Source organism: Vanacampus margaritifer, chromosome 2 (assembly GCF_051991255.1).
Source record: "Vanacampus margaritifer isolate UIUO_Vmar chromosome 2, RoL_Vmar_1.0, whole genome shotgun sequence".
NCBI lineage: Eukaryota > Metazoa > Chordata > Actinopteri > Syngnathiformes > Syngnathidae > Vanacampus > Vanacampus margaritifer.
In genome coordinates this window covers 40,052,715-40,073,544 of record NC_135433.1, presented here as the reverse complement: position 1 = coordinate 40,073,544, position 20,830 = coordinate 40,052,715, and the positions used below count along the sequence as shown (strand labels likewise).

The 20,830-nt window shown below is 41.3% G+C and overlaps 1 protein-coding gene across 11 annotated transcripts in view; it reads right to left on the bottom strand.

Annotated features, from left to right (window-relative positions):
- Window positions 1-20,830, bottom strand: part of pard3ab (par-3 family cell polarity regulator alpha, b) — a 156,327-nt gene that overhangs the window by 87,568 nt on the left and 47,929 nt on the right. For all 11 annotated transcript variants that reach the window (XR_013291438.1, XR_013291439.1, XM_077559901.1 and 8 more), the window contains exons 3-5: window positions 15,976-16,165; window positions 12,019-12,209; window positions 11,812-11,955 (exon numbers count right to left, since the gene is read on the bottom strand). Coding sequence is in view for 9 of the 11 variants with exons in the window: in XM_077559901.1 (XP_077416027.1) it covers window positions 11,812-11,955; window positions 12,019-12,209; window positions 15,976-16,165 (525 nt within the window). In the remaining 2 variants the exon portion in view is untranslated. The remainder of the gene's footprint in view (window positions 1-11,811; window positions 11,956-12,018; window positions 12,210-15,975; window positions 16,166-20,830) is intronic.

The window sequence follows — 20,830 nt, the reverse complement described above, 5'->3', positions numbered from 1 at the left end:
GGCGGCATGCTGACAGCGGCACTCGGCAGTCAAAGTGCATACATACTCATGGGTAGATGAGAAACAATACAAGGAAATAGAGGCCAACGGTGAAGAGAGAGATAGCGCACTTAGGCACAATTACAGTGACTTTACAACGATATATCTCCAATGGTCAGCTAAGCTGCATTTGAAGTTAAGATACAGACCCCTTGTCTCACTCATTACCGTGGACGTTTATAATCGTCAGATGGAATCCAACCATTTAAGGGACAATTCAAACCAAATTCCTGTTATATTGTAAATGTAGACATATTCTCAATCTGAAGCGGTTTACTGAACTCTTTTAAGTATTTATGTTTTTTTGTTTTAAATGCTTACAACACTGCATTTATTCAACTATGAGGGCCGCAGTATTTATGTCAATATGTGTTCCAAGTTGCTAGAATGTGACGTCTATCAACTCTTACTGCTCAGCTTATTTACTAACGAAGGCTGTCATCAGGTGGCGTCATTAGCAGCTAATGCTAACAGCTAGCTGGGTTGGCCATTCATCCAGTGCGCTTGGTTGGGGAACATGACCACTCAACTAGCAATGTGCAAGGCGCAAATTTCCGATAGGCCCCCAAAAGTCGGTGGACTCCTTTTCAAAGGCAGAATAATAGGTGGAAATGAATTTGCACACTACCGTACCTAAGATGCTAACAGCCTGACATACTTGCAGTTGCAGTGTTCTTTTTTTCAGAGGGTGATCTTGCCTTAGGTTTGGAAGGTTTTATGGCCATCAGTAATTGTTTGGCTCCATGATAGAACCATCCACTGACCTTATTTTGCTTAGCCATGAACCTGGACAAACTACAAAGATACCGAAGCTATTCAAAAAGTCGGATTCAATGCGATTTTCTAGTGCTCTTAGGGTTTAAAAGGAGCACCGTCCATACACCTACTGATTTGGGAAAAATTTGAAATGGCCAAAAACCTAAAAAAATATTGGCGATTACATTTTCCGGGTGCTGTGCGGTAGAACACTTTAGCTGGAAAGGTTTTAGCCCTACCCAGATTTCTTCATAGAGTCATGGTGGCTCAAACCCTGGGAAAATCATGGCATTTAATGTCAATTTGTGTGCTCTGCAATCATTTCTTGCGATAAGACTGGGCTTTAAAAATCCAGATAACCATTCGCAATAACTGGATGTGATGGTGGTTTGATTGACAGCTGACCCAGAAACGGACGTGCGCACGGTGGCCGCATTTGACCGTAGAGACTTCTCTGTTTCTTGTCGCTGGGAGGTGGACTTTGGCCGAGCAGACGTGAATAATTCATGGCAGCGTTTGGAGGAGGCGGGCAGGTATGAGGAGCGTTTTCTAATTTTTTTCTCCCCACATAAGTCATTGTTTGTTTCCTGCGCGGGGAAGGAGAGGCGGTCAGGCGGGCGGGCGGCACCGTGGCCCCGAGGCTCATTAAAGATTAATACCAGAATCCATTGAGGTCTGTCCTCCCTATCTTCCGCACTAAATAAAGTGCCCCGACTGTGTGCATGTGTGTGTGCATCTGAGAGTGATGCTGCACTTTAATGAAGTGCAGCCCAGGCGCAGTTCCTGGCACTTTGACCGCACTGACACGTATAAATAAATGTGGATGCATGCGGCGGCATGCACTCCTATAAACTTTAAGCCTCCCGCACACGCGCATTTGCACGCACATGTACACGCACACACACTGAAGTAAGTAAGTTACGTGGTTATTTGTTTGGTTGGTGGGTCAGTATAGCCAGTCATTTAGCTGGTTGGATGACATCAGTTAGTTGACTGCATAGCATCTGAGGGGTTTTAACTAGAGATTCCCCTGTGTTCCACAATGCATCCAGTTCAAGTTAGTTAGTTGGTTAGTTAGTGAGTTCAGTTGCAACAACATTGTATCTTCAGAAGCTGCGCTGTGTTTCACAATTAATGTAGCTCAAGAGCTAGTTAGCTATTAAGTTAGTTAGCTAAATAAGCAGTAATTTTGTTACTTGTGCAACTTCAGGGTCATTTTGGTGTTTCACAATAAATGTGGTTTAAGTTAGTTAACTAGCTAGCTAGCTAAGTAAAAAATTGTTATTTTGTTACAGGAAGTCCTCAAGTTACGGCGGAGTTCCGTTCCTACGCTGGTGATGTAACCCGAATTCCGACTTAAGTCGGATATTCCCGCTAAAGTCGATATTTACATCAAAATATTTTGTACAGTTATTCTAAAAAACATATTTGTGCAACCCGGAAGAGCCGGAACCAATATTTTGTGTTTCCTTACCGACATTAATTGCTGACAGACGGCAGAGCGGAGCTATAAACACGGAAATGCGGCGCGCCTGATGGAGAGCTGACCTGCTGATGGACGTTCGTTGCTGGAGGTAACAACAACACAACTCTAAATAACTTTAAAATGGTGTGATTACTGTGGGAAATTAATGAAAAAGAAGGTGCTACGGATGAGGCACGGGTGCCGGAAAGTTGAAACGACGTTTTCTCGAGGACTTCCTGTATTTGTTCAATGTCAGGGGCATTTTAACTTTAGAAGCACCACTGTGTTTCAAAGTTAATGTGTAGCTCATGAGTTTAAAAAAAGCAACGTTGCAATGATTAAGTGAGCCTCGCTCTACTGAGATCTCTTTGACTACCGTTTTGGTCAAATTTGGAATTGTGCGACTTCTTGTTGATCGAGGTTTACACCGTTAAATTTGGGGTACTAAAGGTATTTAAAAGTTTTGTAAGAAGAAACTTTGGCATTGTGGGATGGCGGTGAACAAGCATGCCGCCATTTGTCACAAGTGACTCTTAAATATTTATGCGCACACACACACGCGTACACACACACACACACACACATCAATTCTCATTGCCTTGAAGACACTTAAGTAATGAGAGGCAGACGGGCTGACGTTCACAGTCAATAAGTCACATTGACAGTTTGTCACGCTGCCATTGTGTTGACGTTTCTAAAGATTATTTCACGTCTACTTTGTGACGACATCCATCATCCGGCCCTGCTCTTATATCCGCCGATACCGTAAGAGACGACTACTTGACAGCAAAGTGACATCATCTTCATCAATAGTCTAATCCAATTAAAAGTTTCCTGTTCCTCACTCACGAAGAATCAACATTCTAACAATCGAAGGAATTTCAAGAGCCAACGACACACTAGAGGAAGTCTAGGACATTTTGGCTTTCAGCTTTCACAGAAATATTACAGAAGCTTAACTGTTTCCTGCCATCGACGTCTATCAATGGCAAGTACGTTTTTACGTTTGTTTGTTACGGGATGAAAACGCAACTTGACTGGGAAATTTTTGTTTGGAGAGTAGCAGATGCCTGGAGGTGGCGGTGTTGCATCACTTTAGATTTGAGCTGCATGCCTTTTGAGTAAAATGTAAACCTTAGGTGGTGAATCTCGGCTCGTCATGTTGAATATGAGGGAGAGAAATGCCAACAGGTTGGACGTCAGACAAGTTCAGAAACCTGATACTCAATAAGAGTATATATATATATACGGTTCCACTGTAAATGTTTTCATTTTGTCAACACTGAGCACTGTTAGTAGTATTCACTTTTAAATTGTGTGTAGTTCAACTGCAAATGTCAGTGCTAGTTTGCCTACTAGCTAGCTAGAAGCCGGCGCATGAATTGACGGTCCTGCAGGACGGGCAGTTTGCACAACGTTCAAACATAATTCCAAGAAAACGTCATAAATCTGCCAGATTTCCCTCACGTGCAGTTCGAGTTGACTTGTTACCACGGTAACTTGGAAGCAGAGGTGCTACCATATGCGGGAGTACGTCCCCTTGTGTGGCCCTTGACGGGTTGTCGGTTCGGGCTGAGCCAAAACGCAGACGGACCCAGTTCGAGTCCTCAAACCTTGTCAGACACGACGCAGGTGGCGTGAGTAGGGAAACGATCCAGGAAAAGGGGTAAATGTGGAAATTTCAGTTTCCATATGTGGGCCAGATGGACACAGATCATTGTCGACGAGAGCGGATCAAGCCAGCAGACGTTAAGTCAACAGAGGCACATCATTTTTTCAGATTGACATTATTTGACAGCAATCGATGGATCCAGTTACGTCGATTATAGTTAATTTAATTTGACTGGAGGCTAGTTTTCTTGCTGTCACGGTGAACAAATGATTCGTCAAAGTTGGAACACTTGGGAATTTTGGCAGGTAGTGCAAAATGACCGTGGGCTGGAATAGCAGTTAGGCAGAAGATGAACTCTGCGCAACACAGAAGCAGTTCTCAGAAACAATTTGTCAGTGTTGGGCGTAACAAGTAACGCGTTACTGTAACTTAGTTACTTTTTACAATAACTAATACTCTAACGCACTACATTTTTAAATACACTAACTCAGTTACAGTCACAATATGGTGTGTTACTTGATAAATTATTTAGTTTAATAATTCAATTGTGTGACACTCGTTAGGATAAGCGGTTCAGAATCAAATAATGAATGGATGGTTGCTGTGTACTAAAATACTTCCTGTTTACAATGGTTGTGGGTTGTGGGTGACAAAGAAGACGCAATGTGGGCAGGTATCGGATTCGGCAGTCATGGAGAGTCAAGGTGAGCGCAAGACGAGTTTTTGACGTGGAAATACGCTCATTACTTAAGTTGAGCATAAAGGAAAAAACATTTTTGTCAAATGCAGGTTGTGTATTTCTGATTCGAAGGTCTTATCTACAGCTACAAACAGCAATTCAAATCTGATGAAAAACCTCCACAAGCCTCGACGAGGCTAGAAGCTAACCCCGTGGCAGTGGACACGATCGAAGTGAGTCAAGCCCCTCCACCAAAACAACAGCGTGTTAGCCAGGGACAGATCAACAAAACAATTGCACGGTTTGTTGTTGAAAGCATGCAGCCACTTTCTACGGTGGGGTCACCCGAATTCATGGAGCTCATTAGCATGATAACGTCCGTGCCCAAGCGGCAAATGGGACGAAAAACTTGCATAAGGAACATTCCAAAATGGAAAGTGAGCTAAAGACAACATTTGAAGGACTCAACTACATCGCGACAACTGCAGACATATGGTCTGTCCACAACAAGCTTCCTCTGGATGACGGCTCACTGGCTACTACTTTTCAAAGAAAGAAAACTGTGTTGGCATACAATAGACTACGACTCAGTTTTTTTGTTTATATAGACATTAGACCATAATGAGTCTAGTGGTGTGAATGCAAAAACTGTAGTGTGTAGTCTTTTAATAGTAATTGAGTTACTTTTAAAATGAAGTAACTAGTAACTGTAACTAGTTACTATTCTTTAGTAACGAGCACAACACTGGAAACAATGCTTACAATACATTGATTAGAGACAATATGATGGGGTGGAATTACCTCATGTTTCTTCATGAAAATTCGATCACATTTTTTTTTAAATCTGTAGTTTTCTGTAATAATCTCAGAAAAATCTGTCATATACCAAGGTACAACCCAAGATAAATCCCGTAATATAGGAATTTTGGACCCAAATACAAATCCGTGATATAGTGAATCCGTGATAAGTGAACGGCAAAGTAGCGAGGGACCACTGTACTCCAAATTATAAAGTCACTGAGCAAGAATTTTGGCATTTAGACCACATTGCTAAGGAAGACGGAAGACGCCGTCTGGCAGACAATGCTTTTGTTTTACCGCTCATTTTTCCACACTTTGGAAGAAATAATGCATTTACTATAATTTTCTTTGTTGTATTTACTTTTAACTTGGAACACAATATGAAGCATTTTAAATGCATTTACATGTCTGGAAATAAAAGCTATTATGAGTAATATGAGTTTTACTACCTTTTTAAACAGCCACTCCAACAAACAGGTGGATTATGACTTTTTTTCCCCTTCTTCCTTTTAATGGACGTCATCTGCTGTGGAGTAGATCAGGTGTATTTCGGATCTAATTAGATTTGAATTACAGTTAATGTGTGCGTTGCTTGCACCCTAAGGTGTTGGTGGTGGTCCTGAGGGGGAAAGTAAAGTGCGCTCCCTTCAAGACGAGCGAGACTTTGATCTCCTTGCGTCTGCGGTGTGCCGAGACTCTCGCAGCTGGAAAGAGGCGAGTCTCCCAGCGCTCCATCACATCAAAACCACGAGATCAAAGATGACGAATAGAGAGCAGGAGAGCGCTCGTTAACGTCTGTCCAAGGTGAAGAATCCTTGTGAAAATGACTGAACATTAGAGCAGAACTATCAGAAGCGTTATGGGATAAATGGTTCCAACTTCTTGGCATTAAAGCTTTTGATGTTACGTAAAGTCTGGTGTAATTGTCAAAAATCTGGAATCCAATCAAAATTAACTTTTTTTAAGTGTTGGTCTATTTTTGTGTGCCCATAAACAAAAAGAAACACAAAGAAAATGTAATTGATGGCCAAAGAACTAAACAATGGGCTCTTTGCACAAATCCACTACTTCCTGAACTCAATACCACTCCTTCATTTCCTGTCTTTCATGATTGGACAAACTGATTAATCCAGGTGTGCCTGACCTCAGTAACCATTATGACAATGGTCAGGCACACCTGGATTAATCAGTTTGTCCAATCATGAAAGACAGGAAATGAAGGAGTGGTATTGAGTTCAGGAAGCTGTAGATTTGTGCAAAGAGCCCCTTAAAGGGATACTTGACTCATTGATCCATTTTCAACAGTAAAAAGTTAATATTTTGTCCAAAATGAATTTGATAACTTAATTATTATTTTTTGTACAATTAAGAACTTTAATAACAAATTTTTCCTCTTGCTGTCGACTGAAGATAACATCACCTCTGCTGAGGAAGTAAGGTAGCGACTAATCATGGCTCTCCTGTTTTCTGGGTTTGCTCGCCAAACTGAGCCATGATTGGTCATTACCTTACTTTTTGTTGCTGCAAATGGCTCAATGAGTCAAGTATCCCTTTAAATGATGATAAGTATAGTAAGACAGCTTGGTAAAGAAATGCTGTCTCCTCTCAAGAAAATATGGCGAAAATAGTGCATGTCCACTTTAAAAGTTTTAGCTCTGTGTCGGATTAATTCCATTACAGCTACAGGGAAAATGAATGTGAAATGAAACAAATGTGATTATATTCTACTTGCAGTGCAGTTTATTTGTTTAGAAGATGCAATCTCCATCCAGCTCGTGGCTTCCCGGCAACGTGAATAATTGCAAAAGCGCAAACAAATACGGAACGACTGGGTCGTCTGGCGGCGAGACGCAAACATGCCGGGAGGAGTCACGCGCACGGCATTGAACGCAACATGGCCGCCGCGCACTTGCATAACCTTCACAAATCTACACACAAAACTTTCATTCGCACTGTGCTCACCTAACGCACACGCACACACATTGAGTGAGTCACATCAAAGCAACACAGCAGCACCAACTGGTAATACACTTTCACAAATGTTTGCGAGTATGTACAATCAAAACGCACACACACACGCAAGGAGGGATTGAGAAAAACACACACACACACACACACACTCAATATTAAAAAAATCACTGCTGGCCATGTGTGTGCATCAAAGATCCACAGCAGCACCTGCTGGGAACGCATATATTTAATCACACACATATACACGCACACACACAAATAAGTCACTTCAAAAAGGTTCCAGCAACACCTGCTGGTCTCACTTACACACTCACACTAAATCATACATGTACTTACAGCCTTACACACCTGCACACCCATGTTCATATACATGTATAAAATCAATTCCTTCACCAACACGCACACAAAAGTTAAACATGCCCTGGTTGTGATTTATGAGCACTCTGCTTGCTAAAGATGCACCTGAGGGACGCACGCATACCACAATCCTAACAAGCCTCTGAGTGTGTGTATGTGTGTTAGGATGACATGCTGAAGGCCGACTGCACACGCACACGCACACACACACACACAAGTCTCTGGAGCTTTTGGTCGTGTGCAAACATGCACATTCATGATCAGTGTGAGAGCTAGCCCTGTAATTCCTGCACAGGTGTGTGTGCGTGTGCGTGCGTGCACAGTCGGCCTTCAGCATGCCATTCTAACAACATCCCTGGTGAGTTGAGCGCCGCCTCCCATCGCCGGCCCGCCATGACAGATAACCGCGTTGGTCCCTAATAGTCCAGGACACGCACACACAGTTACTCCAACAAGGCCACTACACTTGACATATGCGTGTGTGTGTGTGTGTGTGCATGGTGAGAGTTCACAAAGCAAAATATTAAACCACAGTGAGGTTTTAGAGGACTAAGCCACACACACACACACTTTTATATATTTATATGTGTGCGTATATAAATTATATATAATACATTCTTCCGCAGTGGCGGTGAAGGCTCGCTGTTGCCATGGCGACCCACCCTACCTGTTCGACATCTTTCAACGCTAATTGTACAAGAGCACAAGACTTCTGCTGCTCCGTTTAGCCGACCTTGACGTGTTAGATCACAAGAACGCGCGGTTGGTGTCAAGTGTGACGACGGATTTGGAGATTCCATGATGCAGTTTGTGATTTGATGTAGAGTAATTTTACTTTTTATACTTACTTTTTGAATAGCAAGGACAGCTGAATTCTATATCAATGGCATCAATTCATCATAAATGAAGAAAGAGATGATGTTATTGGACCATGTAACGAGATGTAAACAAATATTTAAAAACACAAAAAAATAGATTTTTCATGGATTTGAATTTCATGTTCAGTGCTAATTTAAGAGTTCAATAAGCAATAGGGGTGCAACTGCAACAGAATAAAAAAAAGGTTTGGATCGTATCATGGATTGGAGTCACGGATTGGATCTTTTTTTTCCCAATCAACCAAAAAAAAAGAAAGAAAGAAAACTAGACATAAGACTGTCCATTTACCAGTCTTTTATAAAACATTCAACTCAAAATGTCAAATAGCGCTGCTTAAACTATGTTAACACAACTTTAACTCTTTCACTGCCACTGACGTTTAAAGACGTCAAGTAAAAACCTACGGAGGGCTGCCAATGACGTCAAAAGACGTCATCCAATTTTTTTTTTGAAACGGGTGCCGGCAAGCCTTCCGCAGCTGTGTTGAAAGTTTCAAGCAGGTTTTTTGAGCCTAATGACTATTTTTGGCCCCTAGAGGGCAGCGATGACTCTCTTTTGACAAGATCAGGTGGGCGTCAGTAGAGGCGGAGCTAGAGCGTCGAGCAGTAGATGAGAATGTTAGACAAAGGAAAAATGGCAACCGGTTGTGAGGAGCTCACGCCCGAGCCGTTTTTTTCAAAGACCAAAAGCATTGACCAATGCTAAAAGAGCACATTGATGACGACGATGATCATCATCGATGATGATGATGATGATGATGATGGTGACTCTGTGGATGAAAAGCATTGACGCGGCAGTAGGAGACGTTAGGCGGGCGGAGCTAGATGGCCGAGGAGGCGAGCGTTTGCAAGCAGCTCTACACTTACAAGACGAAAGGCATCGACCAACGCTAAAAGAGCACATTGATGACGGCGATGATCATCATCGATGATGATGGTGAATCCGAGCTTGACGGCGAAATTGGAACCGCTGACGCGGCGGCTATGACGACGTCATAAACGCGGAGCACAACCGAGCACGCACAGGCGGACGTTCGATCGGACGACGGAGAGTGCCCCGAGTCCAATGCATATTCATCGGAGGAGTGTGTACAGTCTGCTACTTGCTATTCCCCGGAAAAAAAGGCAGTCAAGAAAGTGTAACGTTTGCACGCGAAACGGACAAAGTGAAAGTAAACTGTTGTGCGAGTCCAGCGGCGTCTCCTTGCACGCAGGAGAGCGTTACAAAAAGAAAAACTGTATTTGAAACATCCACACAATTGTAAATAGTACCACAGTTGCACACATTTGTAAATAGTTTGCGAAATTGTTTAGTCAAATTGTTACACTGTTAAATGGAAATAAACATATTTTGCAATCAAAAAACACTTTTTCATTGTTGGTGAAAGCGTTTTACAGAAGTAAAGCACTATTTAGGTGTTTGTGGCATCATTCATGGACAAAAAGAAGTGTACAATTCACTAGAGTGCATGAAATAACATCGTTTCACAAAAAGCTCTTTTTCTCCGTTTTTTGTTTCAAAACAGAGAATTTCGGTGAAAGTAACCATTTTCTATTGTTGATTACTGAAGAACGGAATAAGGTAGAAACAAACTTTTTTTTCTGATGAAAGATGGGAGTTCAATCTTTCATTTGGTAGTATGTGTGTTTCCATAGTCCAAACACAACATTTTCTGTGGACCTTGAAAGATCAGTCAAAATGCTTAAATCGGCTGGCACTGGGAACAACCCGTTTCTGAAAACGTCTGGCAGTGAAAGAGTTAAATGCAAAATAAGGCATTATACCGTCTTTTATACATGATCCGTGAATTAAAAAAGACCTCAAAAGTCACATCCTCTTTCTTTAAAAACATGGAGAGTGAATTACAAACTGGACTATGTGAACATAATTGAAAATGAAGAAAAGGAAGACAGTAAAGCATACCAGAGCTTTTAATTTTACATGATCTGTTGTGACTGGAATATGAGTATTGAGTCTCTCTATCCTCCACTCAGTCACTGCGTATGCACCAGATTTACGCCCATGTGACTCTTATACAGGAGGCGTTATTAAAGGTGCAAATAAGATAAGACATTTCACTTGGTGATAAATAACCGATTGGGTAGATCATCAACAGTTTTTCTTAATTTGAAATTTTGCTGAGCAGCAAACTGTATTTTCCCATCTGGAAACATTAGCAGGAGACCTTTTGGGTGCAGTGATGTCAGAGCCACATTAGCGTTTTTGCCTGCTAAAGCAGCACATCTACGTAAGCCTGGTTTGTTGGATGGATCAGTAGGAACTGTAACTGTGTCAGGCTTTTAGCATCAAAGGTAAGTGTGCAGATTCATTTTCGACTATCAACATGCCTTTGAAAAGTAGTCCGACCACTTCGACGGCTACTTCGCTGTTAGCAGCTAGCCACTAACACCGGAAACTTAGCGGTATCATTTAATGACTAGAATAAAAGACAGAAATAAAAGTTAAGAAGTTCCTTGTGTGGAAGCACAATCCAGAGTGTTAACATCTCAAACGTTCATAAAACTGCATAGATTTAAGAGTATCGCCACACACCATCAAACTTTCGTACTCTTTTCTTATCTAGTGCAGGCAATAGGGGTGTGCCAAACAAAAAAATCAATTCTCATTTAGTACGATTCAGAATCTATTTTAAATGTCCCAAAATCGATTTTGTCAAAATTATTTTATACTGTCTTGCTGTGTCTGTGTGTGCCTTTATTTGGAGCGCTGTTCATGTTGTACCTGGTTTGGCCACTGAGGGGCAGTGTGGTTCTATGCGGTCTAATACACTGTTAAGTTGTAGTAGCCACATTAGAGAGTAGAAGGAAAAAGTCACGATCAAGTTATGCCAATAAAAGTTTTTTTTCCAGCGTGGAGCCGTTCTTTTGAGTGATAAAAGTGCCGCGAGTAGCGCGCTAATTAGCATTAGCGTGGTAGACTGGAATAGATCATTACAATTCCTTGCACATCTATAGATTGAAGCAAAAATCCTTGTCAATCAAATTATTCTGAATCAAAATCTTTTTTAATCAAAAATCGGAATAGAATCGAATCGCAGGCCCAAAAATCGGAATCGAATCGAATCGTGAGACATTCAAAGATTCCCACCCCTAGTAGGCAACCTCTGCAAAATATCAAAAGCTTGGAAGCACATATTTGGGTCAAAATTCAGCTTCAGCGCCATTAACTCCACAATTACCTTGCACTGGGCTCAACTCTAGTCAAACGTCAAACAATCAACGGCAAACTTGCCTGTTCCTCCCTCTCTAACCATCGGTCCACCATCGGGTGATTGGCGCTTAGGGACGAGCGTGCCGTCTCCCTTTGAAAGTCTCTCTGATTGGCCCATGTCCCGGTATCCCTTGGCAGGCTGCGATAAGTGTCCAAACCTTTAGCCTGGAGCAGGAAAAACAAAACGTATTTGCGCTCATTCGAGACATGAGGACGTGCAACGCTTACCTTCCTCTCTAGGCTATTGCTGCCAGAGGCATGGCGAGCTTTTAGAAATCCAGCAGTGGTGGACCATCGGGTTGGGTTCTTCCGCGATGGGGGCTCTTCAGCTGGAACCCGCGAATCGACGCCACTGCCGCTGAAGGGCCCGTTGAGACACAAGGCGGGGTCGCTACTGCGGCGGACATGCAGGGGCATATCTGACAGGAAAAAGACAAAACTTTTTTTTTACTTTTTTACTATTTAAAATTGCATGCTCAATGATATGCTGCTATAACGCTAAACAAAAGAAAAAAGACAACTTTGCCCCGACCCACATTGTCACTATTCAGCCAACAACCACTGACGCTATGCTGGTATCATCAACAGGGACAGTGCATGATATAATGCTTGCTGAATTAACTCAAAGAAATTAAAAACAACATTGGGCACGAATTTGAGGACAAATCGAGTAGCGTTATGCCAGCACAGTGCTTAATACAGAATGCTGTCGTGTCAAACAAAATATTCAAGTTCAACCCCAAAATTTGCACTAATATGCCAACAAGTACAGATGCTACGCTAGCATCACATGATCTATCGTACGTGGTGCATGATATACTGCTTGCTATCATGCTTCAAAATGAAGAATGACAACATTTGAAATGAACTTTGCACTAATCTGCCAACAAATATCAGTGCAAGACTGGCCTTACATGATTTACCCTGGCATCACATGATCTTCTCGGCCCTTGTACATACAGTGCATGATATGCTGTTTGCTGATGCATCTCCAAACGAAATAAAACACCGGATGCAAATTTGACAAAAAATAATTGACAGCTGACAAATTGTGTTGGCTATGCTGGCCTCAGAAGTGCATGATAGGCTGGCTTTGCCTCAAAACGAAGCAATAAAAAGATGCAAATGGTGGCACCACACTAGGGTCAGTCACAATGTCATTATTAGTATGCTGCTTCCTGTTTTGTATTTAAACTGGGGGTGTCAGGCGAATACATTTTTTTTGTAAAAAATCCACGGTGGATGACTGGTTAGCACGTCCGCCTCCCAGTTCAAAGGACGTGAGAATGAGTCCGGACTTTGGCCTTCTTGGGTGGAGTTTGCATGTTCTGCCCGTGCTTGCGTAGCTTTTCTCCGGGTACTCCGGTTTCCTCCCACATTCCAAAGACACGCACGTCAGGTCAATTGAACACTCCAAATTGTCCGTAAGTGTGATTGTGAGTGCGGATGGTTGTTTGTCTGTGTGTGCCCTGCGATTGGCTGGCAACCAGTTCAGGGTGTACCCCACCTACTGCTCAAAGCCAGCTGGGATAGGCTCCAGCGCCCCCCGTGACCCTTGTGAGGAAAAGCTGTTAAGAAAATGGATGGATGGATAATGGCATGACCTTAACTTAGTTAAGGTAAGTTAAGTAAGTAAGTAAGTTAACTCACAATTAATCGCAAATTTTTTATCTGTTCTAAATGTACAATAAAATATTTTTTCTAAGTTTCATACTCTTTTTTAATATAAAAGTGGGGGAAAATGTTAACTAATAGAAATATGGCTGCATCTCTAAGTCATTGATACAGTAATTTCATAATAATTCATATTGAGTTCAAATTAAAAATATGTACTGTAGTATTTCCCACACCATGTTAATACTTGGGCGGGCCACCCAAGTAAACTGGCCACCACCCAAGACATTTTGAAGAAAATGTATAATAAAAAAAAACATAAAAAAAAAAGTGTCACGCATCTGCCGCATGTAACGTTCGTTCGCCGTCACTTTGTGGATCGTGAGGCTCGAGGAGACGTCGTAACAGGACTGAGACCCACCCCTCCCCGTCCACCTGCCGGAGTCCACCCACCCAAGTAGATTTCAAATCTGTGGGAAACACTTACTGTAAAAAATGATAGTGATATTGATTTGTGTTGAGGACATTATTCTGCCACTAGATGGCATAATTGCATTTGTAAGACATTGGTGACAAGCTCAATGTATTTTTCTTTTCATATTAAGAGCATTAAGAGCAATCTAATCTTTATCATTAAGTAAGTTGTAAAATTCAGCACATTTTAAAAACTGTCTGCTGCGATGCGACTGGAATTCCCCCAGTACAGGCTTTTTCCAAGAAAGGGGCAGTCATTAATCGCACGTAAAAAAAATAAATAAAATTGTGGTGTTAAAGGAACTTTAAATTAACTAAAAATGATTGCATTAATTTTGACACCACTAATCTAAACGTAAAAAAGATGGGAACATTTTGCAAACCAGTTTGCACAAATGAGATGACAAATACTATGCCAATGTCACATGATCTACATAGTTACTTAAGGAAATGCATGATACACTGCTTGCTGCTATGTGTCTAAATGAGACATTAACATTCAACCCAAAATGTGCACAAATCTGTTGACAGATATAGAAACAATGCTGGTGTCACAAGAGCGACGAGTTATGTAGGGACCGTGCATGAAATGCTGCAATAACTCAAAAAAATAATGAAAGGACATTATCATAATTAATGATCTTAAATCTCTGTGCAAATAAAAGACAGTGAAACAAACGGCGGAAGCGTGCGTGACGCCAACATCCGATAAGCTAACTCTGCGGCTCCGACTCAAGTGCCTGATGAAGTCAATTAATCAGCAGCACGCCACCGTGGGGGATCGGTGGCTAACGAGGCAGAGGGCTGGAGTCGGTTCAACAGTGTGGGAACAACAACAATGCGAGGGAGGGAAGAGCCTTCCATTAAAACTAATCACGCTGTTTAAAAGTTGCTCTGTGTGGGAAGCCTAGGTCCAAACAACACGCCTGCCGATAGACGGCAGCGCAACTCAAAACCCTACATGACCCTCAATTGTTTTGTTTTTGACGACACACACAAATATGAGGGCTGGTTTTGGCGGACCACACGGGGAACGCAAAGGAGAAAAATGTCTTGTTGACAGGATGAAATGTCATGAAGCCTTTTCATTTTGAACACATAAACAAGCGAGGATTATTATAAACACGAGAGCCAACAAACTCAAGTGTCAAGTGCAAGAACGGGGCACTTGGGAGCGTGGGACCAGGAAGTGACTGCGCTGGGAGGTGGAGTTTTGGCATGGGCAAACGACTCGACACTTTAGGACTTCAATTCCCAAAGGGCATTGATACACTCGCTCACGATTTACACATTTAATCTATTCAAACAATACAGAAATATACAATGTGAGTGACCAGACATACAATTTTTTCCCCGATTCGAACTTTGAAAAAAAAAATGGCATATGAGCACTGTATCTGGCAATGAACTCAAGTCACGACGAGCAGCAGTTTGCCATTGTGAAAAAAAGCCTTGAAAAAGAGGTTTTAAATTGTTTATGGCTCCTAAGAGTTGAAGGTTACTGCTAAACTAAACCATAAAAAATGTATATTTGTTGCACTCAAAACAACCTAGTATTAAATTGCTGGCTTAATGCGAACACAAATGCCATATTAGACAGGTTAACGAATAGCATCTGGCAGTGTTACAGGGCTTCAAGAAACTGCTATTTGAACACAAACGGTGCGCAAGACATGTAGACAGACAATATAACAATACTTGTAAATATATTCTTTATCCTCTGCAAAGAATGAATAATATTATTGCGCCTTACTAACAGTAAATAACAATGTTTGAATGACATGTAGACAGACAATATAACAATACTTGTAAATATATTCTTTATCCTCTGCAAAGAATGAATAATATTATTGCACCTTATTAACAGTAAATAACAGTGTTTGAATGACTGTATTATGCCAAAATAATCATAATGTGGTTACTTTACTTTCTGTTTAATTAATATACAATAACGTTTTTAAGTATGTATATATTTGTATATCATTTTTTAGAGTGCTATTTCCCTGGGTAAAAAAAACATGGCTTTTTTCCGTTGCTTTTTTTGTGACGCAAGGAAGAAAGGGGTCGAAGAAAACATTGTAACTAAATCGTGCTTACTAGTGCGTAGGGCTGACGGCGTGACCTCAATCTCGCTGGCCGCCTGGTAGGGTTGGAAGGCTGAGGAGACGCCACTGCCCGCGACGAGGTCCACGGTGGCAAATAGGTCTGGGCTCTGGGTGCCCGTGGAACTGGCGCTGGTGCCGTCGCCGCCATGGTGGGGCTCCTGCTCGTCATAGATGGCGATCAACTGCAGGGAAGACACACAGAGGACAATGATAAAGGGGATACTGTACTTAAGTGGCTTGCAAGAAGAAAAGTCAAATTGAAGGGATTCACGTCATTTTTTACACTTGCATGATGAGAAACAAATCTAAAATGCTACTTTAATGTGGAAAATTGACTTGTATCCCAATAGTTGTGTGTCCGGAGCGTCTGCCTAAACAATGAGTGTGAAATTCAACTACCAAGTAAATGTTTAGTTAGCTGACTAGTTCTCAAAATGTTTTTGTAAGCGAGCACTTCTCAATCTTAGCCTTTTTCCCTCACAGGCTTTCACTGCTCAGTGAGATCCGAGCTTAAAGGCTACAAAGTAGAGGGTGTGGGAACCTTTTATCAGAATGCGAAGAAAAACAACACTCCAATTTTTACTTGTGCACGTTACCCAAACATCACACACATATAGAACACATATTGACACTGATATGCATGCATGTGCGCACACACACGCGCACGCACGCAAACGACTGTACTATTTGTTGACGTTTCCAGCACATTAAAGGTTCACTTCACATTAGCGCTTTAATAGCATGCTGGACAAGCTCCGGTTAAAACAACACTTGCACACATGAATAGGTGCACACACGCACACCCGTAAATTACAAACACACGTCAAGACCCTTCCATCCCATTAGGGCCTTAAACACGCACACACTTCACATTAGCGCTGGAGTCAGCTGGAGCTGGATGTAATGATGCTAATAAAAGGTGCAGTGTGTGTGTGTGTGTGTGTGTGTGTGTGTGTGTGTGTGTGCGCAGTATACAAACTCTGGGTGTGACCTGATGAGAAATCCCTACTCTAACCTCATTAGGCAGCTGAGTAAAGGCTAACTCACGCACGCAGACACACTACACGCGCTTGCTATTAGTGAGTAATCAGTGAGGTTTGTCTGGCATGGGGCACAATTAACCAGCAGAGTGCTTCATGACCTTAAAGGGGAAGTTAACCCAAACATTTTCTTGACAATAATATGTTGTAGGTGTTCCTACTAGTCTAAAACTGCATTCTGATGAATACTGTGTATGTGAAACATGAGTTTTAGCAGCAAAATACACCTGTTTTATCTTCCTCAGGGGGCGGCCATTTTGCCACAGCTTCAGAAAACAGGCTAGAAGAGTGTATAGAGAAAAGCCAGGACAGGTGTGTGAAGTTTAACACCCGACTCCCACTACTTTCACTGTCCGACAAGTATGTGGTCGCTGTTTAAAGGCAAGCAGGTAAAATTCCGGATCTACTGTTCCAGCTCTTATCGGGCTACTTTGAGTCTGTGGCTGCGTTCAAACTGCAGACAAATCGGATTGTTTTTAGTAAGTGTCCAAGTCCGATCTGGTCCTGTTCAACGGAGGCAGCGCCCAGAGCGTGTAGTGTTTGACGTCATGTGACGCTGTTTACCGCTTGGTTCTTTCCGTTCCTCGCAAGCACGTTAAGCAGTTTTCTTTTACTTTTCTTTATTTCATTTCGTTGTTATTTTTTTTAACGACCATATATTTGTGGCTATGACCGGGCATTATTTCGCTATTTCCGGTTGCGCATGTGAAGATTTGATGGGGTAGTGAGACTTCATTCTTTGCAGAGGATACATAATATATTTACAAGTATTGTTATATTGTCTGTCTACATGTCATTCCTACACTGTCATTTACTGTTAGTAAGGTGCAATAATATTATTCATTCTTTGCAGAGGATAAAGAATATATGAGACTTCAGCGCAAGTAACGTAAACTGTCACTGTATTTCCTCGCATGCTTGACACTCAATCGCCTTGACGGCCGGGTAGCGAACCGATTGGATATTGACAACGCGGGCGCATTGGTTTTGCACGCGTCGAGTGACGTCAGGACAATCAAAACTGTTCTGACTCAGTGCTTCGAGCTGATCAGACTGAGACACATCCTGTCCAAATCGGATATGGAATTAGCCCCCGCGTGTAGTTTCAATCCGTCCTGCAAAAATTGGATTTCATGTGATTTGTGACAGTTCAGACTACAAAAGAGCCATCCACATTCAATCTGGATGGGCTGGATATCGGATTTGGGCTGCCAGTCTGAACAAGGTCTATGTGTATTGTCAGACTAAATAAACGAGCACACTTAAGCCCTTTTCACCTGTCACAGTTATTCCGTTTAAGGGAGTCAGGTGATGTGGATGTGCTCCATTTCTTGGTATACAGCGAAGGGTCACCAATTGTAATTTTGTATGATGCTGCGCTCTCGTGGGCCTAAGCCATATGTGGGCCAGCCGAACCAGCTCATTTCAGTTTTTTACTTAGTCGCTGTTCTGTGTGAAAAGTAAAAATACAAAATTGGTGGTTTCAAAGTCATAACAAACACTGTATCCCGCCTTTACTGGGTCAGAGTGAATGGCAATGGAGAAAAAAAATGCTGCTTTGGCTTTGATCTGACACTTTTGTAGCATCTCTCTGTGCAAAAGGCTGATGTACAACAGTACAAGAATCTCTTTGACAAGTACAGCTGCATAATCTAAACACTGTTGTCCCAATACGACTGAGGGGCGGACTTTCAAACTTTCCCCTCTTTACAAAACACTTATTCCCGACAGGACTGCCTGCAGATGCCAGAAACTGCGACACACTTGGGTTCATTGTTTATGTAAGCTGTTGCTAAATGTTCATTGTCAACTTGGGTAACTCCACTTGAATACGAGATGCTGCATCAGGAAAACAGACGTTCCGTTTTATGTCCTCTTTGGAATTTCACCTTGGATTGCGGACAATGGGGGAAACGAACTGTCAATCATCCAATAATATGTCATCCAAAGTTCCATTAATAATAAAACAAGAGCCACTACAGTCCAATACCTCGAGAAAAGATGGAAAAGTCATCAAGTCTGAAACCGAATGAGAACTGAATATAGTGGCTTGGCATCAGTGGATCTACTTCTCATCAATGTCCATGTTTTTGGCCGTTTGGTGCATGCAAAGCATATCAATGACTCTGAGCTAAGTGCTAACGACGACACGATGAAAATAAACAAAGTAGCTTGGCATTAGAGCTGCATGTATTGGGAAAATGTGACATGTGATATGGGTGTCAAATAGGGGTGCACCGATCACAATTTCCTAGCCGATCACCGATTTTTTTAAAACCTGCCAATACCGATTTTTCCGATCTCAATTTTTCTTCATAACAAACAGCATACAGCTTCAGAGTTCCAATCTTATTTTATTGGAAAACATTGAACAATATCTGTGAAATAATACAAACTGCAAATTAAGTAGTTCTCTGAAATAAAAATGAAAAGCCTATGAGTCATCTAATAGGACAGTGGCAGATTTTTCAGACCTCTGAGTAGGGAGAAGAGATCGGTGGAAAAGATCGGTTTATAGGGGTGTTAGAAAAAATTGATTTGGCAATATATCGCGATATTACAGCGCGCACTTCTCAAATCGATTCAATATGCGTCCGAATCGATTTTTAAACATCTATTTTTTTAATGGGAATATTAAACGAAACGTCTTACTTAGGGTTAGGATTTACACATTAAGCATGGAAGAATGTTATATTAATGGAACATTAAACCGTAATATTTTTATTTCAGTGCTGTTCAAGCATTAAACAGACTGCAACCTGAATTTTCAGATAAATAAATATATTTTTATACAAATCTTACAGTGTACATGTACAAGTTTCCTGATTAGTATTTTCTGAATTTGAGTTTTTAAAAAAAAAAAAAAAAAAATCGCAATAATCAATTTATAGATTCGCATTGGGATTAATTGGTATTGAATCGAATCGTGGCCAATGAATCATGATACGAATCAAATCGCCAGGTACTAGGCAATTCACACCCCTATCGGTTTATATTTAAGGAATCGGCCGATCACCGATCGCCCAAAACTAAGGAAATCGAGGCAGATAAAATCGGCCAGCCGGGCGATCGATCGGTGCACCCCTAGTGTCAAATATTGCGATATTGATATTATTACATTTAACACATACCCAAAGAAATGACATCTTCATTATCTCATGAAACAAATCCTTTTTTCACAAAAAAAAAAAAAAGCTAATTAAGCCATTTAGTGTTAATAATGCCATACTGTTCTCTAATTGGATGTCAATGCGCATTTAAGGTTACATATGATTGGCCAAAGTCAGATAAAAGCAAACAATTCCTTAACACGACTTTGCGATATGCATATTGAGTGTGCCATTATAGCGATGACCAATTTTTTTCCGATACCCAACTTGGCACTAGTTAATCTAATTTGCTTTTGTCCATATTTTGGGATGTTTCTTTGGGTTTTTATACCAAGTGCCGCTTTAAGCAGTGTATTTTATGCTACGCTAAAAATGAAATTTGTAATTATGACTATGAATATATATATATATATAAAAAAAAAAAGATTTTCATATTGGCATTTTTATTGGTAAGTACAATTATCACTAATACTCATTTGCATCAGGTGATGTTTGGCTTTCTTTCTTTTTTCCGTACGCATTTTTGAGAATAGAATTATAAAATTGGACAAAATGCGGCTCAGAATCAGTTGATTGAAAATGCTAATGATGATGGAAAACACTGCAACATGGAACCAAGTGTTCCACTTTGCCTTCCCAGCCGCTTTGTTTTTGGTTTTTCTGCGCACATTTAGTCAGTGGCGCTGAGCTAACGAGG